Consider the following 23831-nt stretch of genomic DNA (forward strand, 5'->3'; position numbering starts at 1 on the left):
TGGTCTCACATGCTGCTTCGATGGTGGTGGTGATTTGAGTAACACCCCCCCCCCCGACTTGGTTACGCTGGTGTGGATTTAATTTGTGGTTCCTTTCGGTGTTGCCTGGAGCGATTAGCTGATTTATGGGCGGCTGGTTCCCTTCCTTCCTTTCCGGAGGGGATGCGGTATCTATCGCCTGGGGAGAGAGAGTGCGTATTGTTCCGGGCGGAAAGCGGTTGTGTGGTGTCTGAGCTCGGAGGAGGAACCTTGCCTCGTCTTTGGGGCTTGCCCGTACCCCGTTGCCCAGCCTGTTGCCTAGATTTGTCAGCGATGCTTGAAATCGGAAAGGCCGAGCTCCTTCCCTGCTGGAGAAAGCTGCCTTGGTGTCTCTCTCTCTTTTTTTTTCTTCCCTCCCCCTGCAAAAGGTCACGCTGAAGGGCACTGATGTAGTTAAATCTGAGTCGTGACTGCGGTAGGGGTGGGGTGGGCGGCTGTGTGCGCGGGGGCGAACAACCCTACACATACCTCTCGCTGTTTCCCACCATCCTCCTCTGCATCAGACCCTTTGTAGAGGAGCCAATGCGGCTGGCATGGTGTCTTTGGAGGAGGGCGAATTGTGGAGAAAGCCAGGCAAAGGGCCTCTGTTTAAAGGTGTTACAGGGATGGCCTCTGAAATTGGTGTAAAGGCTTTTGTGTTACAAAGAGAGACACCCCCCGCCCCCCCTGGAATCCAGCAAGCTCGGTGGGGCTGCTTGGCTGGGGAAGCAAAGGGTTAATAATGCATCAGAGCTCAAGGTTAGTCAAGGTGACACCTGAAAGCAGGAGGTAACTGGAGGCACTAGGCTGTCTGGGCAAGGCCATCCGGTGGTAGGACATTAGGGTTTGGTTTTCCTGGATGTGTGGATGGTCCTCTTGGGGTTTTATTTATGTTTCCCTCCCGGTCTCCATTTGGAGGAATAACCTGCCTGAGCTCCGGGAGAGAGAGGAAAGGGCTGGGTCGGGAGGAAGCAGGGGAGACTCAGGAACGAGCAAGTCCTTGAAGCCAGTCTCCTAGCAACTAAATGTAACTTGAGTGAGACCATGAGGTGCACAATGGCTCTATAGCCCTCTCCTTCCCTTCTCCCTAGTGTGGTTCTCCCCACTCCTCCTCTGAAGTCAGAGGCAAGGAGGACCCCCACTTCTAGGTGCATCACAGCCTGCATTGCACTAACCAGATAAATACAAGGGGCATTGTGAAGATAGGGCATCACTTCCCAGTTTTTCCCCTCTCCATCTTTTTGGCTCGTCTCTCTCTCCCCCTCTCTGTTCTCTATACAGCCACATCTATTTGCTTTGGATTCTAATAGTCTGCAAGCTCTAGTTCATTTTGAGTTGACCCCGGGGAAAGCAGCTCTAGTTCTGTACAATAAAACAAACACGAAATACGCAGTGATCTATAATTTGAGAAATGGTGTCTCTGGTTCCAGCTTGCGTAGCATGTGGCTGTTAGTCACTGTGTTTCTTCTCCCCCACCTCCCAGTCAAAGTTACAAAAAGATACTGTTAAAATATTTCAGTTCACTGATTTTTTTTTTCTTTTAAACAACCAAGTATCAAGGATGGCGGTGACCCTCTTTTTGACTTAAACAAGGAATGCATCTCTCAGTGCTGAAGCGCTAGGCATGGTTGTCCTTGGGGAGAGGGCATTTTGCCCTTGGGCTCATTTTTGCCTAGCTGGGTTTTAACCTGCAAACATGAGCTCCGATTATGAATTGTGAAACTGTAGAATTGGGAAGACTTTTTATAAATCCTTTCCTTCTTCCTTTTTTGGGGAGTGGGGTGGGTGGGTGGTTAAAGGAAGCTGAGTTTACATCAGAACTTGGGAAACAAATGGGAAGAAGTATCACGTATAATGTACTGATTACATATTGTACTATTACAAATAGTACTTGGAAAGTTGTCTATTTATATATGAATTTTACAAGCCTTAGTCAGACTTCCACTTGCTGCCAGCCAAAGCTGGCCTGCCACCCTCATTGTTGAAGTCAGCCCCTGTTGACTGATCAACCGGATGTGGAGTTGCCATCTTCAAATTTGGCAGGCAGAAGCATTAGGACACACTGTAGGAGGCTCTCGCTATATATATTTGTGTGAGTAGAGAATTAAAATACGTTAACTGTTTTGGTTTTTTTTTCTAGCACCATGAATCTGTGTGGGGCTTCACAGGTGTACAGAATGTGGTCCCTGCCACAAAGAACTTGTGCCTAAATATCCAGGGCTAGATCCCCATTGGTGTAGCTCCCTTAAAGTCAGCCAAAGCTCTGACAACTGTACATTAACTAGAGTCTCTGGCCTAGGTATTATGCACCAACCTGTAGCAGGCACCTGTTTCTCACCTAAGCACTTGTGCTTTGTTGGTGGATTGCTGGATATTTTCTATAACCCAGGCTGTGTACCTTGTAGATGTCTTTTTTGTGCTGTTTAATGTATCTCCCAACCAGGATGTTGTCAATGCTACCTCCTGGTACTGCCCATTTGATGTGATCCAAAAAAAAATCAAAGGCAGCAAGCACATTGCAGACAGCAACCTTCTTGTTTGGTGTATTACAACAGCACCTCCTTTGACTGGTCTGGAAAAAATTTCCAAATCTCTTGTGACATCACAACCATTTGCCTAGAGCTGCCTGGATACCAAAGAGTGTGATTAACTCTGAGAGTGCCAAAACATAGTGCTGCTGAGTTTAACTTCATGAACTTCCTGCTGTCTCACCCCAGTGGGGAAGGAGAAAGTTTGAGGACAAAGGCCAGCTATCTTAGTTTTTTCTGTTGTCTGTCCCACCCCTTCCTGTTGCTCTTTCTTTCTTTAAGAGACTGAAAATAACTAAAACCAAGGAGAAGAGAATTGTATTTGAATTGGGCTGCTTTTCTGTGGTAGTAGAGCACAGGAAGAAAGTGCAAGAGGAAAAAAAGCTTTCTGTCCTTCCCTTCCCCCACATCTAATCTCACTCCAGATGGTTCAGAGAGTCTTTGTTTTAGGACTTGTCTACACTGGCACTTGCTTTCTCACTGGGGTGTGGGGAAAAACACCCATGGGGGGGGCCCCCAGCACTGCAAGTTTCAGTGCTGTAAAGTGGCAGTGTAGACTGTGCACCAGAGCAGCTGGTAGCTATTCCCCTCATGGAGGTGGGTTTTTTTTATAGCACTGGGCCAGCACTATGCCTGACTACACAAGCCACAGCACTGCAACCTGGTTTAAAGTGACATCAGATTAGGGCATTCTGAAGTCAGATAGTCTCTTCTCAAATCTGTTGCCTCTAATTCTAGTTCACTTGCTTGTGCTTGTTACTGTTCCCTTGATTAGCATATAAGTTGCTTGGCATAGGCTGGTTTATCCTTCCTGTAGGCTGCCTGGTGATGCCTAGTACAGCATGTTACTATGCAGTTAATCATCTGAGATAATCCTTGTAAACTAGTAACTGATATCCAGATTCTGAGTAGTGTTGTGTTTCTTTTTATTTTCTTGTGTGGTTATTCCAGTCCCCCCTTTCCTTTAGATCAAAAATCTGGTTATATAATTGGCTGCTTCAGCTGGATGATCTGGTAATGCTGTGTGGTTTTTCTTTATATAGGAATTGTCAAACTACAGTAATACAGGTGGCTTTCAGCACCTGGAATCAACTAGACAATAGCCAAGATGAAGCCTAACTTTGCTCCTAGCAACCTCTCATTGGCTTTCATGTGTGGGATTAGGTCCACAGTTGAAGATTGGGGTTGTCAAAAGATCCTAAAAGAATTAGACACCCAACTCCTAGTGGAATTCAGTTGGAATTGAACTGCTAATTCATTTGGAATTTCCAGCTCCAAGGCTCAATGCTAGTGAGTGGGTGTTGGGAAAGTGCTGAGCAGCCTAAGGACAGGCACTTTAAGGATGTCCTTTATTACCACGCAGGCTTGCTTCACTGAAAATCAGTCCCTTATAATGCAGCACAGAGTGATATTTCCTGGTGAATCCAGTAACAAGTCACAAGTATTAACCTTTATGTGTGTTGGTTTTTTTAAATGAAAAAGTTGGCTCATAGTATTTAATGTGTTAGAATGTGATGTGACTAAAATCAGAAAATTGCTTTGTGTTTGTACAGTGCCTAGCACAATAGGGTCCCAGTCCATGACCAGGACATCCAGACACTAATGTGATACAGATAACCATCTGCTACTTCCTAACTGTTGTAACCAAGATACCTAGCTCAGTCCTCTTGGGCAATTTCAGCGTCACACTTAAGCATGCTGGGTTTTCCTTCAGCGGTAGAAAAGGATGAAGTTTTGTGTTGAAACATGGCTGCTTCAAGGGCTTGATTATTTCTCTGTTCTCTTGCAGTTAAGATCCTTCTCTTCTACCTGATCTTCTATGGCTGCCTGGCAGGCATATTCATTGGGACCATTCAAGTGATGTTGCTCACTATCAGTGAATTTGAACCCAAATATCAGGATCGAGTGGCACCCCCAGGTAATTTAAATAACAGGCCCATGCCTGACTGTGCAAATCATTTCAAGAACAATCATTTTATTACTCACCTGGGAGTGATGATGGAATAGCATTCCATCGCGCTTCTAACAGGATTGGTGCCTTATCATGAATATCAGTCAAGCATGTTTAAAAGTTGTGGGTATGGTCTCAACCTATCTTTACAGCATTGTTTTTTTGCCGTTGAGTCTTAATGAGAATTAAATGTTACATCAGCTAGAACATTTTCTGAAGTGAGAGATCTGCATGTGCATGATTGGTTTTATATTAAAACCAATTAATGGAATGTGGTTTAGATGTTGCAGTAGGTAAGTGGGTGGAGTGAGGCTGTCAGGACTCTGGGTTCTATTTTTATCTCTGCCACCTGATATGGACAATTTTCTCCACCTTTGTCTCTTGTTTAACTCTCTTCTGTGAAATGGGGGAAAAAATACCAATATCTGAGGGTTTTTTTTAGACACTTCTATAAGTAATGCTCACAGTGTCTTGGAAAATTTGGGGGAGGAAAAGAAAGGGGTGTGTGTGTGACACATACATGCCTTTGTTGTTCTCTTGTTTGAATGAATGGTAGCAAATGAACAGCCTGTCCGTACTGGATGAAATACAGCAGCAGTGTAAAGAGAGAGATCAATTAGGCAGCATCTCTGACCAGTCTGCATGAAGTAAAAGCAGAGAGAATGCCTTGGCAATGCAGCAGATTCCCCTCTTTGTCATATCCAGTCTATTATGCTGTCTGGCTCTTGCTAAAAGTCAGTGACTGGTAGGCCATGAGAGTGTAGGGGGAGGAGTCTTGCAACTGCTGCTTTCCCACATTACAAATGACCTTGAGGCTGCTTGGCATTGGGGATGGTAACGATTTGTCTCTGTCTCTCACTGCTTGCTCTGAAAAACAGCTCAGAAGCTTTTAATAACAGTGGTATTTAAGTGACAATTGTGAGGTTGCCGGCAAGGCTCTGGTGTCAGAGCATGCTGCAGCCCCACCGGTTAGCAGTGCAGTAGTAAACTGTGTGGCTAAGGAAGGACTATTATTCTAGCCAAGGGGTACATGTACCCCAGGTCTTCCAGGGGGTACTTCAACTCCTCTAGATATTTGCCTAGTTTTACAACCGGCTACCTAAAAAGCACTAGCGAAGTCAGTACAAACTACAATTTCATACAGACAATGACTTGTTTATACTGCTCTATATACTGTACACTGTAATGTAAGTACAATATTTATATTCCCATTGATTTATTTTATAATCGTGTGGTAAAAATGAGTCAGCAATTTTTCAGTAATCGTGCTGTGACACTTCTGTATTTTTATGTCTGATTTTTGTAAGGAAGTAGTAGGTGAGGTGAAACTTGCGGGTATGCAAGACAAATCAGACTCCTGAAAGGGGTACAGTAGTCTGGAAAGGTTGAGCTACTGTTCTAGCCTGTACAATATCACCCCAAGCAAAAATCAAAAGGCAGATCTTCCAGAAAGCCTCACCACCACCATTTTAAAGGAAGTTGTTTCCAAAGGATGAAACTTGGAACGAACTGATGCTTCAGAAGGGGGTAAATGCTGCCCGAGGTGCTGTAACATTGGCCTGAACCCATCTGGCTTTGACATCTGCAAGAGAGAACTGATTGCTCTGGTCAACATCAGCAGCCCTTTTTTTGGTAGGGCACCAGAGGGGAAAATGGATGGTATAGCATTATCTAGCTACTAGGATAATTAAGCTAGAGCAGGCACTACATACTGTATGCATTACTTTTGGTGGAGCAACCTGCTTTTAAAGAAGAAAAAATATTTGCCCCATGAAACTACATTACATGGAAAAATACAAGGTGGAGAAATGTTGATGTGCAGAGTTTGATATTTTTTTTTCAGGTTACGTCCATATTGACTTGCTGCACGGTCTGATATCACATGATCTACTTGTTGTAGCTAAACTTTTGTCAGTGTCTTCACTTTAATAGTAATTTTGGAGGTCTACCTCTGAGTTGAGGTTGAGTTGAAATTTTTTCATAAAACCTTAATCTGTAGAGCATTGAGTATTTTTTTTTTAATGTTGACTGGATGTTGCACAAATTAACCTTCAAAAATAAAATAATTGGAAGGTGGATTCGTTTCAAGACACCATTTTAATGTGTCATTAAAAATAAATCTACTTTGATTCTATAAACACAACAGTTGCAGGCACTGATTTTTCTGAACATTTGGGAATTTGAGCATGCAGACTAGACTCCCTGGGCATGCAGTGGGACCAGCATGGCAACGTTTTGCTTCACAGTCGAAATGAACTGTCCTATAAATCTGTTTCTTCCTTCCCATCCCCTACTATGGATGTTCCAAGACTTTTAACCCATTCAGTGCACTAGTGTCAAAGCCCCTGAATTTGGGGCAAGCATCCTTCTGGCTCTTGGAACCAGTTGATATTTGCTCTTCCTTGACTGGACAGTAGAGGTCACTTGCACATTGGTAAGGAGTGAATGTACCTATGCCTGAAGCCTTTCCATCCTCATGCAAGCCCAGAGATAAAGTGTAGCTCTGTCTCAGACCTCCTCATACCATGGTGCAGTAGCCACTAGTTTGGCCTCTGAATATACCTTTTCAGTTATGGAAGTGAGAGGTTATCTCACATCAGCTTTCAAAATGGCCATGAAAGCTGACCAGCCCAGGCACAAAATTTCACTGGATCTTGTCGCAGTGGTGATGAATAAAATGTATTCCTGTCAAACAAGAAAATGGACAAGTAGAATTTTGTGTATTCGAGAGAGGGAGAATAGACAACGTAAATTGCCTCTCACTGGAACCACTGTAGACTATTGGCTACATAAAATACAAATCAATATGTGAACGGCATGTGCCCAGGAGTTTTTATGGTATATGTGGGGGGAGTGGTGCCAACTTTAACTATTAAATGTACTGGTAATCCAGGAATGACAGGGTTAAAGGACTGGGAGCTAGAAAAACTAGACTTCTGTCGCAGTCTCTGGCTGTGACCCCTTGGGCAAATCACTTAACCCCTTTGTGCCATTTTGCAGATTGCAGAGGGGAGAATAAAACGTGCCCTTGTAAAGCACTTCTTCAGAAGAAAATGCTATATAAATGTTGTGCATTAGCCTCATTGCTCTGTAAAAATGCTATTATGAAATGAGAAGTCATGCTGCCATTTACTGGGTGATACTGATGTGGGTATAGCTCCATTTCTTTACCAGATGGCATTAATATGCTAATTACTGCGTGCATTTAACACAACAGGGCTATTATGCTCACTTGAAGGCTAAATTACAATTTTGTACTTTTCCATCAAATATTGCTTTTCTAGGGGGTTGTGGTGGAATCAAAGGCATTCAGATGTCCCAACACTGCAACTACAGCAAACGCTGATTAACTTTAAAAGTACAAGAAGAAAAATGTCTGGAATTCTAAGCCCTATTTAAGTGCGGTATTTGGTTAAAAATTCAGATATCTGTGTGATGGAATAGAACGTTTTGTCTTACTACTTAGTGTAGAACATTGTAAAAACGTTTTTATTAAGATGTTTTAAAAAAATGTACGGTACAGAGTTTAGGCATAGAAGTTTCTGGTGATCAGGGAATAAAGTACAGATTATCGAGGGGGTGCGAAGTTCGGTTTAAATCAGATGGCGTAAGGAATACATAATCTGCAGTAGTCCCGATTGGGGGTAAAAGGTTAACGGGTCAAAGTACAGACACTGAGATAGGAGGGTATGTTGTTCATATGATGGCTATGTTTGGGTGTGGAGTATGAGTGGATATGAGGATTGATTGACCCTCATTTGGTGAGATTTAATGTTCAGTGAGTTTATGGTTCCGGTTCATATGGTCCAACAGGAAAAAGTCTCTCGATCGCTGTGATTCTATCTGCCAGCCGGGGTATGACCCAGCATTGTACCTGCTGCTTGGTCTGCCTCTACTATAAAAATATCATCAATTGGGCCGTGTATTTCTGTTCTTGCTGTTTGATCTTGGCTGCTGGGGTTGGGGGTGGGGGAAAGCCACTCCACACCTCACAGAGGAAAGACCCTCTTCAGAAACTGGCAGAAAGGACTCTTCTGTCAGATCATAGTGTTTAAAAATGGCTCCTACCCCTTTAAATGGCTTCCTCCTGTGCCTGTGAGGTGGTGTAATGGAAAAGGCTGTTCTGGTCCATAGTAACTACTTGGCTCACTTAGCTTACATAGCAGCAGCCAATGAAATAGAGGTCAGTGTATTTTAGCTGGCGAGTCTGCAACTGTCCTGGGGACAACGCTCCAACATCTTCTCCCTCTGCCTCTCACCTCTTAAGAGTGGAATCCGTTCAGCCCAAACTGCAGAGGGCACCTGGTCTCTCAGCCCTGCAGATATCCTATGTTGAGAAAGGGCACACGTTTTCCTCAGAGGGGGTGGCTAGAGTGACACCAGCACATCAGGCTTTTAAATTAGTTCCATCTTGGTGTGGATTTTTTTTAAGCTTACTAAACTAACAGGACCTTGAGGGTGGTAGCTTGCTCAGAATGACTGTAGGACTGTCTTGTGAATCTGTGTATGCCACATCCATCCGCACTTAGTGTGTCCCCTAAACCCAGGATTGTCTTTAACTGGAAATAACATGGTATTATGAAGCAACACTACTTACAGCCAAAGTTCCTCATTTTAAAGCCTTATTTCCAAACTACAGTGTTTCCTTCTTGAGTTGTTCTGCAGAGGAAAGGCCAGCACTTTAGACATGCTGCTTTTCTTCCCTTGCCCTTTAATTTTGCTTCCCATCCCAGGTGTGTACACTGCTCTCTTGCGGGGATGTTCATGAGGGCTGGGCTGCTGGCCATGCTGCCTGCTCTTTAAGAGGATTGAAGTATTTATTCTGGGTGGTTGTAGGTTCGCAAAAAGTAGCGGGATGGCACACAAAGTGGGAAATGGTAAATCTTAAGTTTGGGCCTCAACATTGTGTCAGTAAGATGGGGAAGGGGAAAACCAGTGACTTAAATAATTCTCACATTATCCCTGTGAAATTAACAGTAGTATTCCTATTCCTCAGATAGGTAAAATGAGGCACGAGAGAGATTAAGGTCCCGAGTGACAAAAGCACATAAGCCAGCCTTGGGGCAAGCTGGGGTCTGGCCCAGACACTTCCTCCTCGCCCCCCCCCCCCCCCCCCGCCCAGGTATCCAGAGGGAGAAATAGCCTGATGCTTGGCCCAGGCTTGCACGGGGTGTTCTGTGTGCCACTGCCTCCTTCCTTCAGGGTATGCTGGAAACTAGAGCTGCTGGGAACCCTGCAGTTCCTCCCCCCGGCCTTGTCTTCTGTTTGTGAACTGAGCTCTTCTGGCTCCTGTTGGTAGCCAATATCTCTGCAGCCCATTTCTGTGGAAGGGGAAAAGGGAAATTCTCTGCACACATCAATTTCCGCAAAATTCTGCGGTGTGCAGAATTCCCCCAGGAGTAAAAATGTGCTTAAGTGCTTTGCTGAACTGGGGCCTAAGTGACTGGGGCCACAGGATGAGCCAGTAGGAATAATTTCTGGTCTCCCATCCTATCCTCCCTAATGTACTAGCCACTCGGTGCCCATTAAATATTGGAAGTTGGACAGAAGAGCCAATGGTGTCTTTTTTTGATGTAGGGCAGCGGCTCTCAACCTTTCCAGACTACTGTGCCCCTTTCAGGAGTCTGATTCGTCTTGTGTACCAAACTTAAAAATCACTTGCTTACAAAATCCAACAGAAGTGTCATAGCACACTGTGTGACTGAAACATTGCTTACCTTTATTTTTGCTATATAATTATAAAAATAAATTTGGAATATAATATTGTGCTTACATTTCAGTGTATAGTATATAGAGCAGTATAAACAAGTCATTGTCTGTATGAAATTTGAGTTTGTACTGACTTCACTAGTTCTTTTTCTGTAGCCTGTAGTAAAACTAGGGAAATAGCTAGACAAGTTGATGTACCCCGGAAGATCTCTGCGTACTCCTGGTTGAGAACCACTGATGTAGGGCTTATAGGCTGCCCAATCTCATTCTCTTGGGGATTCTTCAGTGTGGGTGGTCAACAATGAAACAAATACAACTATTTTTCTCATGTGTGGGTGTCTTGTGGCCAAAAGTGAGCTCAAATGGTGGGCTTGACTGACCACTAGCGTGCAGCTACATTGCCATCCCTTTGTTCAGTGGCTTTAGCTTCATATTGGGTGGTGGGGGTTTTGTGTTGTGTGTCTTCTCTTTCCTCTTTTCTTTCCTTCAGCAGATGTACAAAAGGGGGGCAGGACTTTGCTGTGAGTCATGTGCCCTAAATAAAGTACATGGCTTAAATTGTCTGACAGACTGTAGCGTGTACTTTACAGCTTCTATACAAAGGCGTTTCACAATGTTCTGCTATTCTTCATGTGTTCTCAGCTCCCTGGGTTGGGGGAGAAAGGGAGAGGTGAGACTTTCTACAAGCTTAAATCTGAGAAACTAATGGTGTTGCCTGAAGCCCACATACAGAGGACCACCTTAAATAACTAGTGTTAACATTCACCAGCTGACAAGGAGGAGGACTGGGAGGGAGGGGGTTAAAAGCTACTTGCTATCGCACACTATATTTAGCAGTGAGGGTTTTGTGTGGAGAGCAAAGTTAAAGGTTCCTAGAAAACAAATGATTGTCAGACTCTTGTAGAAACAATTGTAATTTTGATAGGATTTAATTGTTAGTGGGGAAGGTAATTTAGTTCTCAATTTGCAACAAAACCCAGACCAGGGAAAAATATATGAAAGGGAGAACTAAGAGAAGGTTTGAACTGTTTCCTGAAATAAAACTTGAAACCATGAGCTCTACTGTTTGGCTGTCTAGCTATCTTTGGCTGCTGGGGACTGCCCTCAGGGAAACAAAGCAAATCTTTGTCTCCTAGGTTACAAATTCCAACTTTGGGAGGAGGTGGGGGGCGAAGAGGAGGAATGGGGGACCCTAAGCAGTAGTACTTAACTGGCTTTGAAAGACCTGATAGAATTGTGAGCCCATGTAGGCAGCTGAGTAGCTTCAGCCTGCACTGGAATAAATTGTTGTTGTTGGCAAAACAATTGTTTGAAAGTTGTCAAAGCAGATGCCACTCCGCTGCTATGCTGTGCTTGCTAAAGCGAAGGCAACAGACTGAATGCAACCTGGACCCCTAATGATCACACAGTTTGCAGCAGAGACCGCAGCAGAGACCACCGCAAAAGCAGCATGAACTCTAGTTCCCATTATTTTAAACTTCAGCATTAGTCATGCATCAAGGCATTCAATTAAAATGTGACCTGGACCTCATGCAAGTGCAACTATTTATTAGTTTTTTGTAATGACTAAGGGAATGCTTTTCCCTTTGACTGTACGGGTAACTTCCGTATATTAATTGTCTGCTCCCCGCCCCCCAAATATCCTTGCCTCTTGGGTAATAGACAGAATAGAGCTGGTTATGGAATCCAGAATTCTGGCCCCCAAGGCAGTGTTCTAACCAGGAGATGATTTTCCCATTTACCCCATTCAATGAAGTGTGTCTGATCAAAGAGGCAATCAGCGCTGATTCTGTGCACAAAGCCCAGAAGAGATGAGTAAGGGGGAAAGCACAATGCTTTCTAGAGAGCACAGATAACGATTTGACTCTGCTCTGAGCTCACAACGTAAGTAAATTTCACTTGGTGGCTAGCCTAGTAATTCCTGCACAGCATAGGAGGGGAGATGGAGGGAGGTGAGGGTTCTAAAGTGCAGAGGCCACGTGGGAGTGGAGAAGTGTCCTGGATGCCTGGCTGTCATCTGCCCTCTGATCCTACACTATGTGATCGTAGTGATGTTGCTGGGATCACAGCAGCCTTGCAGTGTGGCATAACCTAACTTCCAACTCAAGTGCTACAGTAGCACAGCTGGATCCCTGTGGCTGCAGCGCTACAATGTTGTTGCTTCTGTTAACCTGGCTGCCTCTACACTGAGGGTTGGTTCAACCTAACCTTGGTACTTGAGGTGCAAAAACTTCAAAGCCCTCAACGACACAGCCAGGTTGATCTTATTTTTAAGTGTAAACCAATGCTTAGTAGTGAAACATTACCATTTAAGGCTTGTAAAAATGAAATTTCTACTTACCCAAAGAATGGAACCTTATCTGGTACAGATTTTCCTTCTGTACGCCATCATTCACCATGGGAGGGAGATTTTTGTCCTGATGTCAAAATAGATCTTCCCAGTTTGGTTTAATTCAAGGCTGCAGTCCACATCTCCCTTCATGAATTAGGAGTGTGCCAGGGATGTGTGAAGCATTTTGAGCTGAAGTTTGAGAGCAGTTACACTGAGACCACTTTTTCTTGCTAGATGTGAGAGGACAATGATCAATCTTCTTTGTTCTACCTCTCCTTCTGGGCCAGTTTCCGAAGGCTGTAACCCAAAAGCCAAGTGTGTGTGTTTTTGAAAATGCGCCCATCTATCTCCAGGCTTGGGAGCTGTTCTTGAAGGGCAGAAACAGAGTAGTGGGTTCTTCAGTTCCCTCAGGTAGTGTCTGATTGACTCATGTCTCTGTCTGTTAGCATAGAGGCACCCCCAAATCACTAGCTGCATCTGAAAATCTTGGCTTTGGACTGCTAGCACTACCCACTAACCTGCCTTGTTTCCTAAGTCTGTGATTTTCTTAGAAACCTCACCGTCTTCCAAGCCTTGAATTGTTCTATCTGCTGGAGCATTGTAACTATTAAATAAAAATCTCAAGAGCACCTAAAGGACACTAAAACACAGTGGGACTTTGGCTCCTAGCTCATTTAGGCACTTTTGGGAACTTTACCCCATGTCTAGAATCCATTTGAGGTATCTCAGAGCCTAGGACAACTCTGCTCCGCACTGCCTTAGGGCCCAGTTCAGGAAAGCACGGAAGCACATGCTTAACTGGAATGCTTTCCTGAGTTGGCGTGTTTGGGAGGTGTCTTGAGCCAGCATGCTTGGGCCCTGCACCAGCTGCTCATGTTCGGCTGTACGCTAATCCACATCAGGCTGCTTCCAGCCTCCATCTTGTACAATTGACCCAGGTCTGTGCTGGATTAGAGCGTACACAACTGGTGGGCAAGTAACCATGCAGATACAAATGAAGCCTTAGTCCAGCAGGCTGTGTACTGCATGTTGGAATGTTGAGAGTATAGTTAAAAAAAACCAACCAAACTTGTGCAGTGACCCAAAACACTGCCCTTGCCACTAATGTGGGGACAGTGTTTTGGGCCATAATTAGAAGAATGGCTTAAGCACATCACCTCCAAGTGAGCTAAAATCCGAAGGAACTTAAGCGTGTGCGTGTGTTGGTTGTGCAGACTCTGAAATCTGAGTCACGTGGCAGTTTCTAGAAGAACAGACTGGTTCATGCATTATACATGGTGTCTTGAAATCATGTGACTTTTGGGTTTGTGTTAATCTATTCTCTCCCCCCCTCCCCCTTCTTCTTGCCCTTTTAGGACTGACCGTAATCCCCCAAGTACTAAAGACAGAAGTTTCCTTTAGTATTTCTGATCCCAAAACGTACGAAGAGTATGTGGCGGGCATTAACAAATTCTTGAACAACTACAACGACAGTCAACAAACCGATGAAATGACATTTGAGGATTGCCCTGGTAAGCAGACTCCTGGATATGAAGTTCTGACTGTTTTCACATAACTGGAGGCTGTATTAGCCACCCTTCTTCTAACTGCATCCATCAAGAACCAAGAGAATACTGGCCATCGTTGATAGTGTTGGTATAAGCCCCACATGATGGTTAGCTTTAGACTCTCAGGTTAATTAGCTGGTCCTGAAGTCACTCATGACTGCCTGTTGTCCAAGTACAATGCATTACACAGTGAGCTTCGCTGTCCAAGTCTGACAAGCTTCTGGGTGGGATTGTGAAAAGCACTGAGCATTGGCCTTCCTCTGTTCCCATCAGAGACAAAAGGGGGTTTTACTGTTGTCTTCAGTAGGAGCAGAATTAGGCCAGTGCTGAGCAAATTTGACAGTTCCACCCTATGTGCCCAAATCAAGTTAAGAATTCAAGTCTCCAAAAGCTGTTAGAGTGGGGAAGTGTCCCTTTCCATGGCCCCTGGGGTGTAATAATGAACTACAGAGGCACTGAAAGCACTGTTGAATCTCTTTGGAGAAGGAAAGGCAGGTCTGAAGGAAAATCTGTATTCAAAGCATTTCTTCTAGACTTGCTCCTTCTCCTCTGCTCCAACAGCCAGACGAGAAGAGGAGAGGTCGTTACCCGGAAGCCATTTAAATCACGACACCAGCTGAATATTTTCCTCCTAAGTGGAGACTGTGTGTGGGCTGCTCTGGGTCTGGACCCAAACCAGATCACTGGGCTCAGATGCATAGAAAGTAACACTAGTGTATTTGTTTCTGTAAGTCCAAAGGCCTAAAACTCCAGTCATTGTCTTTCCATTGGCATAAATGGAACAGGTGTCAAATGATCAACAGATGGTCAGTACGTTTGTTTTTAACGTGGGCTTGAAATGCTTGTAAGTTGTTTCAGATCCCCACCCTCCACTAGAACATCTCAATTACAGAATCCACATTTGTGTCCTTTGCAGTCTAATTTTAGGGGCCAGATCATGCATCTGGTGTAAATCTACACAGTTCCATGGACTTCAGTGGTATTATGCCAGTTTACACCTGCTGATCACCTCTCCCGCGGGTCAGAGTCAGAACGTTTTGAGATTCCTTCCCTTCTGCAGTTGATGGTTTCAGCTAACACCTAAAGCATTGCTCTAAATGCATCTCCCTGTTCTGATTTTAAGTGTGATATCCACTCTTGTAGGGGAGAAAGCCCTGACTTTTGGTCCTGACCACTTAGCGGCGACCCCTTCCCCCCCCTTTTTTTCTCCTTCTAATGTAATTCAGCAAAGCACCTATAATGGACTGCATGTAGTGTTGACTTGAAGGGAGATGCGTGTGTGTTGGAGGGAGAATACATTTCTGACAATCCCCACTGTGACCCAAAACATTACCAATAAAAATCAGAGAAGCAGCCCCCCCACACGCTTCCATTTGAGGAAAAAAGGCCCTGTAGAAAACAGACTTGCAGTGATCAGTAGAGCACTTGTCACTGAATGGCTTGGTGCAGATCCATGAAGTCAGTCTGTAGAAGGTGGTGTCTGTCTCTGTTTTGATTACTACTAGACCTGAGAAAAGGGATTCCAATCCCAGGGAAATGCTCACAGGAGTGTTGCTTTTCTTCTCAAAGCTTTTACATGCAGCATGAACTCACATTTGAGTTTTTTGGGTTTTTTTGCCCCCCCCCTCCCCCCAGATAAACCTTATGACTACATAACCCGAGGAGCATTTAATAATGGCCAAGGTCAGAAGAAAGTCTGCAGGTTCAGACGTGAATGGCTGGGAAACTGCTCTGGAATGCATGATTCCAGCTATGGATACAAAGATGGAAAACCATGTGTTGTTGTCAAGCTCAACAGAATTCTAGGCTTCAAACCAAAGGCAAGTGCTTCTTTTCCTTTCCTATTAATTTGGGGAAGTGATTTTTATAGCAGGAGCAGAGGACTGGTCTTGGAAAGTCCATTTACTCTGGACTCTTATCTGTAAAATGGGGATATTAATGTCTACCTTGCAGGGTAGACATGAGGCTTAAGTAATTCCTAGAAAGTGCTGTAAGAGCCTTCAGTGATAGGTGCTATGGAAGCACACTGTAAATCGAGTCTCTTGAGAACATCACCTTGGTTCATGACTGCCAGTTGCCTTCCCCAGTTCAACCATTCAAGTTCCAGGCTGACTCTCTGGGACTGTTCCTAGAAAGTAAACTCTCATGTCGGCTGTGCCACTCCTCCATTATGAGTGATGCATATGCTTTTCCAGAATACCTTTAGGAGACTTGCTTTGCCCTTTGACCACAAGCATTTATTTGGGGCGGGGGGTGTTCTATTGGGCTGTCAAGCCTTATCTTTTATTAAATTCACTAACAGGATGATGATTTTTTATTTATTAAAAAAAGTCCCCTGAACTGTATCTACTCTGCCCCTGTCAGGAAGTTGTCTGTAGAGCTTCTCTTGTTGGCAGATTCAGATTACTGCTGGTGAATTAGTGGCTTCCATGTCCACTTAACTTGCTGACAGTAATGACTGAAAATCATTGCCAACCTGAGCTGGCTTTGAAACTTTGACCTAGAAGCAAATCTGGCTCCTCCAATGAATCTGCCAATAGTCCACCTCCCTCCCCCACCCCCTGGGACTTTGACACACAAGGATGGGGCCACTTGTTGGCACAGTTCTGAACTTCAGGAAGACGTGCTGGAAACTAATCAATGTGCGTATTTTCAATGGCGTTAGTCTGAAGAGCAGAGACTGTCCAGTGTGAAATGTAACGCTTGTTCTGGGTTTCTTTTAGCCTCCACTAAATGACAGCCTCCCTCCTGAGATGATGGGAAAATACAATCAATATGTCCTCCCTGTTCATTGCTTTGCTAAGGTAAGTGGGAAAGCGTGTCCATGCCTTTTCTGACATGTGATCAGTCTTTCTTGTGAATCAGACTTCCTCAAAAGCTAACTGTTGTAAATGTGCAATGAACTCTGCCCATCAAAGGGCTGAGCAAGTCAAAACCATAACCTACACCATGCCAGTTTTGTATAAGCAGAGACTCAGGATTCTAAGCCATGGCTGTGGGAGGACATACATACATTCAGTGATGCTGTTTATTATCCAGGACCACCTTTCTCTGGCCCCAGTTCTCTTAGATTGGTGCAGATTGACTTTAAAAGGATATTTAAAAAAGTGAGCATGCTTCAATCCTGAGACAGGAGTCAAGTCTTGGTGCTCATTCACTCCTTGACCTTTCTGCTGACAAATGACACTACCCCCCCCCCCCTTGCCAATTCCTTTTGAGAAGGATATCTTCCCATTAGGAACAGGATTGAGGCAACTCATTTCACAAAGGTCAGTGAACTGATGACTGAATGTTGTCACTGACCCCATCTCTGGAATGGGTGAACTAAAAATAAGTAAAAGCCTCTCCTCCCCCTCCCCCCCGCCCCCCAAATCCTTTCAGACATCTATGCCTCAAAAGCAAGGTCTCTTCCAAGTAGCAGTATCGTCTTCCCTGGGTAATTCACTTACTCAGGCAGGAAATTTGTATAGATTAATGCTAACTGAAAAAGGCAGATTGATTATTGTTCAATTTAAAATTTTTGGACAGAGGCCCAGCAAGCTTTGTCAATTCTGGGGCCAGTTCTAAGAAGGAATAATTGTTAGAATTCAGGATTTTCCCATACCCTCTGCTGTAGATAACAATGAGTGGCCAGGGAACAATGATGCTGATCTTACCAAGCTGCTGGAAAACAACTGGAAGTTCTGTGGTGACCATAATTTGAGTGTTTTTGTGGAACCTGCTTCCCTAATCCATTGACATAATGCAGGATGATTTTCCTATTTACTTTTTAATTGCCCACATTCTACTACTGTGCACCTGTCCTCAGGGATCCTGAATTGGTTTGAATGAATGAAGATAACTTTATTGTACTGTCCAGCACAGAAGTCACATGGTGATGGCCAAGTATGGCTCAGATAATTAGGTTGAATGGGTATATAGTGGTGGTAATATTTACAATGGGGCTTGTCCAAGTGATTTTTTTTCTTTTTTTCTTGTTTAGAAAGAAGAAGATGTTGACAAAATTGGCACCGTTGAATATTATGGGATGAGTGGCTATGCTGGCTTCCCTCTACAATATTATCCATACTACGGCAAGCTACTTCACCCTAAATATCTCCAGCCTCTCATGGCAGTGCAGTTCACTAACCTGACCTATGACACAGAAGTGCGTGTGGAATGCAAGGTCTATGGTCAGAACATCGGTTACAGTGACAAAGACCGTTTTCAGGGACGTTTTGAAGTGAAATTTGACATAAAGAGCAGCTGATCATAAGCATGATTTTCTTTTCTCCCCTCCTAGCCATTTAAAAAGTAAAAAACAAAACAAAAAACTTACTAGTCTTGAACAAACTGTCATACGTATGGGACCTACACATAATCTATATGCTTTACACTAGCTTTCTGCATTACTAGGTTAGAATGTAAACTTAAAGTGTAGCAATAGTGACAAAATATTTATTCTACTGTAAATGACAAAAGAAAACAAAATTGAGCCTTGGGACATGCCCATTTTTACTGTAAATTATGATTCCATAACTGACTTGTAGTAAGCAGTGTTTCTGGCCCCTAAGTATTGCTGCCTTGTGTATTTTATTTAGTGTACAGTACTATAGGTACAAACTCTGGTCATTTTTCAAGCCATGTATTGTATCTGTTTTCTACTTTCTGTGAGCAAAGATTTTGCTGCCTGAGGTGTAAATACTCAATGGGACTAGAACTGGCATGGTACTTTAATTTTTTTTCCATTTAAAGATAAAGGCCCACCTGTGAGACTATTTAACAGCACTCCATAGATCCTTTTTATTTTCCTGTGGTGTAAGGGTATTTTATTTGGAGAGGTGGCAGGGGAAACTAATTTGAGTTTATGAATAAATAAAAAAAGGTGATTGTGTTCTGTGCTCTGTAGTGAATGCGCTCTTTCCACCCTCATCCTCCAGTATGTTGTGTGAGACCTGAGTCAGGCTATCCCTACCACTGATGACTGATAATTATTTGCTTTGTATATTTTTTTTTTCTGCTGGCAGCATCACACTGTGTGGTGCTAATGTCTTTACTGAATGTTTTAACCATTTTCATGGTGGAAGATTTTATATTTATGCAGTTGTACAATTTTATTTTTTCTGCAAGAAAAAGTGTAATGTATGGAAAAAAACCAAAGTCACTTGTTTGAAAATAAATCTTTATTTTGAACTTTATAAAAAGCAATGCAGTACCCCATAGGATGGTGTTAAATGTTGTCTAAAGTGCAAAACTCATGTTCTAACATATGTAATAAATAGCCAGGAGCACAGTGCTCTTGCTCTTGTACTTCAGTCAGGTTAAAACATTGGACAATAAATTTAATGAATACATCATCGCTCCTTGTCTGTCTTTTTCCTTTAGAACTGGAGATAGTTCCATGTTCTGCTGTCAGTTGTCCAGAATCTTGAAGAAGTACTGGACCTGTAAAAGACATATTACAGTGCATCTTCTAGGTAGTTAACCATTGCAAAGTGACTAAAAATAGCATCAGTGTGAATACAGCTGAACAACAAATCAACTGTATGGCACAAATAGAATCTGGCTGTATTGTGGGGGGGGGGAGAGAAGAGAACCTTGAGCGTTCCTGCAGTTAGCACTTTATAGAAGAGTACCTGACCTTTCTAGCTGTAAGTACTCTTTTTAGCACTCTTATTTTTACTGTTGCTGGGAATTATGGACAGTCAGACATTTTGAATATCAACATCTATTGTCAAAGTTAAAGCTTTAAAACCTAAATCAAAGCCAAGTTCTGAAGCAACACTTTGTCAAATGATGATGAAATCAACACTTAGAGAAATCTTAGCCTTCCAGGCCTATTTGTTTTACTTTGAAATGCAACTTAAAGATGGCACTGAGCTCCTCTAAGTGTCAGCCTGCATTTTAATTAGGTGAAGGGGGAGCCTTCAGCTTCCTCTCTAACAGGTCTCAGAAACCCTTGAGCTTAGGAAAGGCAAGGGTTACTACATATCGTAAGGTGTGGGTACATTGTGTTTCAGGGCTGGTCTACACTAAGGGGAAAAATCGATATAAGATACGCAACTTCAGCTACGTGAATAACGTAGCTGAAGTCGAAGTATCTTATATCGATAACTTACCCGTCCTCACGGCACGGGATCGATGTCCGGGGCTCTCCATGTCGACGCCGCCACCGCCGTTCGGGGCGGTGGAGTTACAGAATCGATAGAAGCGCGTTCAGGGATCGATATATCGCGTCTAGATGAGACGCGATATCGATCCCTGAAAAATCAATCGCTACCCGCCGATACGGCGGGTAGTGTAGACGTAGCCTCAGACAGTTAACACAGCTGTAGGAGTTGTGCACTAATCTAACTTCTGAGAGGAGTGGCTGAAATGAAAATGTTATGCTTACTGAATAACACACCTGTATGCGAACTTTTGTTAATCTGCTGATGTCTCAAATGCCCTTCTAAAAATGTGGCTGAAATCTTCTGTTTAAAAGTTGGACCACACTGGCTGCTTCAGCCACTCTGATCAGGGCTTCAGGTCAGATGCAAGAAGACAACAAACTGATTCACAAGCAATAACAGTTTATACAAAATTGAAGTACATTCCCATTAAATGGAGGTTTCTGGTGATTACAAAGACAGCAGTAACTGACTTATTCGTGGGTGTTCACACTAGTGAATGTCACTGTGATGCATGGTAGTACCAGTGATTTTCTTTTTTCCTTTGGCAGGAGGTTGGCATGCATTCATTTTAAAGGAGAGAATAGATTGCCTATGGCTCCTTCCATATACAGCAGCAGTTTGAAGAAATGCACGCCTGACTAGCACGGCTTTTTTTTCTGGGGGGGGTGGCCCCTTAGATGCAGAGGTGAAAGACTGGGTCTTGCTCCTACCAGTAACAGACATTTTTGTGAACCCCACCAGCTTGAGAACAAAGAAATGCATGCCTTTCACTTGCTTTATGCACACCTCAGGCCCTGCTTGAAGAATCTTACTGTGGTAAAATCTGAGCTCATACCACAGGCCTAATTAGGCTTGCATGCCATTTTGCAATTCATGACAGACTTTTAAAGGTACCTTAAGTGTTAATAGAACAGCACCTTAACATCACACACCACAGAACTTCTATACAATGGCTCCTGCTTTTCTATGCATTCACAAAGAAGTTTCATTCCCTGAGCCAAAGACATCAGCTGAGACCCACTACTGAGGCAAATCAGTAAAAAGGTAGCACAGTGAGACCTGACTCCGTTAGTCACAGGTGTTCTAAAGACTAATGGAGCTAAAGAAAATTGCAGTGATTAAAGTGGCATGTGGAAAGTGTTAGCAGAAAGAAGCCTCCCTAATCAATCTGCATTTTCACAGTGGGGTACCTGTCCCCCTCACAGCTAGCAAAGCAAGCCCCACAGACAGAATCCATGTCTCAGTTTAATTTCCTGTGTCACACTACTTATCTTGATGCACCTCTAAAATCAAATGTGAAGCCCCTCAAACCTAGACTGCACTGTCAAGTTACCACCACAAACATGCCCTTCCCCCAATATAAAGTATTTGCAACTGGCAGAAGCCAAGGGATTGAATTAGACTTTCATAACAGGGAAAGTACCTTTCTGTATATTTCATGTGTTGCATAGCAAAATGTGGGTCCCTTGAAAAGTGCCCAAAAAGCATTTAAGAAAGATGATATTGATGTACCTAAAACCATCCCAACAGCAAGCTCTTCTGCATCTAAACAATCATCTCTAATGGAGAGCCTAGACTTGCAACTAATGACAGGCCCTCATTTTGCATGGTATGAGCTGGTACTTAGATTACAGTGGTGTTGCCATATACTCAGCACAACAGTAAAACAATCATTTGTCAGAGACAATGCTCTTAGTCACAGAGTAAAATCTAGCCCCAGTGAAGTTAATTAATTTTGCCACTGACTTCAGTGAGGCCAGGATTTCCCCCCCAGGGCAATGAGCTGAGAAAGAAGCAGCATAGTTAAAAAAAATGAACTGTTCTTATGCTGTCACTTATAGACTCAGGGACACACTAAGGCCACCTTTTATCGATTTTAATGGCTTAAACTTAGAGAGTCTTGTCTCCTCCGCCAGTATAAAGTATTCGGGATTAGTTCAAGTGGTAACGTAGATTAGATATTAGTGTGGACGGCTGATCTTGATGTGGGCCACCATATCCCATCTGCACCAACTGGACCCTCATGGAGTGTGGTGGAACTTTCGGATGCAGTGGTCAGGTAAACAGGAAAAGCCCGCGAACTTTGGAGCTCCGCTCCGATCAGCGTCAGAGCTGTGCGAGACGCAATCAAAGCAAATCAATCGCATGCTAAAAATGAAGAGCATGGAATGGACCAGGCGGATCGCATCTGCCAGGCATATCCGCGCCCAAGAAGCAGGCATTCAGATTAAAGAAGATGAAATTCAGAACAGAAAGAAAAAATTCAGAGCCGCAGCACTGCAGGGAGAGAAAGCGCAGGAAAGAGCCAGACGAAAATGGAAATCAAAATGACGCAAAGGACGTGGGATCTCATGGATCCACAGAAGCTAATATCAGCCTCTTCCTGCCTGCATTGCTTGCTGGTCAAACACATCTTCCTCTTGGGGCAAAGGTCAAACCACAGTCTACTCACCCACCCATGGCCACCCCCCAGAAGCACCCACACCCAATCCCCCACTCGAAAGGTAAACTCACCTCTCTTCTTTTCTGACTCTTGCTATCTTTACTGAAGTGTTGCAGAGACGCGGTGCAGCAGTCCATGCTCACACATCCTGTCAACATCATGGAAATCCATGCTCAATATCATGATATATGATCAATATCAAAGATCAAATCCAGCCTCATGATCAAATTCAATGATCAGCATCAGCATGATCAGCTTCAGCTCATGACTGGGTACAATCCTCTTACATTTTTCTATTGGCCAATTTTTTGCTGGGATTTGGATTTGGATGGATGATGCAATCATGGGTGGTCATCAGCCCAACATCTTCAAGCTCCATCAGCCCAGCCCATCAGCCCCAAAAGTTCAGCAGCCCTGACTGGCTTCTGCCTGGGATGCTGGGCTCTCCTGTGGCTTCTCTCCTCCTACAGCTGCTATCCTGTCTCTTCTATGCTTCCAGTCCCACTCATTTTCCACATTCATTCATTCAAGTCAGTGTGTCATCTTTATTCATTTTTTCTACAATGTTCACAACAGAGTGGGGGGGACAATCACAAGTGGGGACAAGGGGGGGAGAACAGAGATCAACAGGTGGGGTTGTTACAGGAGCACCCCTGCTCTACAGCAGAGCAGGTGGTTCAGAGCATCTGGTTCTTCAGCACTTCTGTAGCACAGCCTATATTTAGCCTTACCAAAGCAAGAGAAATTTTAGAGGGATTGACTCAGGATTTGCTCAGGAGTCAAGCCCAATTTTGATTTAGCGGGCACTTGGCACTTATGCCAGCATGCAAGCTAACAGGAGCATGGCATGTGTAATAACAACTTGATATGGCTTTTGCTTTGGCTCCCTGGCTGATTTTTGCAATGGTACAAAGCAAATGGCACAAAAGGACATCACCTCAATTTCATTCCCTCAGTCCAATCCATGGAAGGGTTTTGAAGCAAATGTTGGATGGTGTCATGCTGTGCATGCAAAAAAGCAAGCAAAAGCAAAAAGTGCTGTGAGCTGAATCTGAATCGCATCTGCATCTAGTACACATACGTGAGAGTCACAACAACAACACAAGCTCCATGGTTGCCATCATGGCAGGCAATCCAGGGCAAAAGCCAAA

General features: G+C 43.8%; 2 protein-coding genes across 5 annotated transcripts in view; one reads left to right on the top strand and one right to left on the bottom strand.

The window, feature by feature from the left end:
- The window catches only part of ATP1B1 (ATPase Na+/K+ transporting subunit beta 1), a 48382-nt gene extending 28964 nt beyond the window's left edge, over nucleotides 1-19418 (top strand). For both annotated transcript variants that reach the window (XM_039527518.1, XM_039527510.1), the window contains exons 2-6: nucleotides 4336-4464; nucleotides 13894-14049; nucleotides 15721-15905; nucleotides 16809-16889; nucleotides 18068-19418. In XM_039527518.1, coding sequence (XP_039383452.1) covers nucleotides 4336-4464; nucleotides 13894-14049; nucleotides 15721-15905; nucleotides 16809-16889; nucleotides 18068-18334 — 818 coding nt within the window. In that variant the 3' untranslated portion in view covers nucleotides 18335-19418. The remainder of the gene's footprint in view (nucleotides 1-4335; nucleotides 4465-13893; nucleotides 14050-15720; nucleotides 15906-16808; nucleotides 16890-18067) is intronic.
- The window catches only part of NME7 (NME/NM23 family member 7), a 172620-nt gene continuing 168021 nt past the window's right edge, over nucleotides 19233-23831 (bottom strand). For all 3 annotated transcript variants that reach the window (XM_039527496.1, XM_039527483.1, XM_039527489.1), the window contains one exon: nucleotides 19233-19509. In XM_039527496.1, the coding sequence (XP_039383430.1) occupies nucleotides 19477-19509 (33 nt within the window). In that variant the 3' untranslated portion in view covers nucleotides 19233-19476. The remainder of the gene's footprint in view (nucleotides 19510-23831) is intronic.

Source organism: Mauremys reevesii, linkage group 1, assembly GCF_016161935.1.
Source record: "Mauremys reevesii isolate NIE-2019 linkage group 1, ASM1616193v1, whole genome shotgun sequence".
NCBI classification, from domain to species: domain Eukaryota; kingdom Metazoa; phylum Chordata; order Testudines; family Geoemydidae; genus Mauremys; species Mauremys reevesii.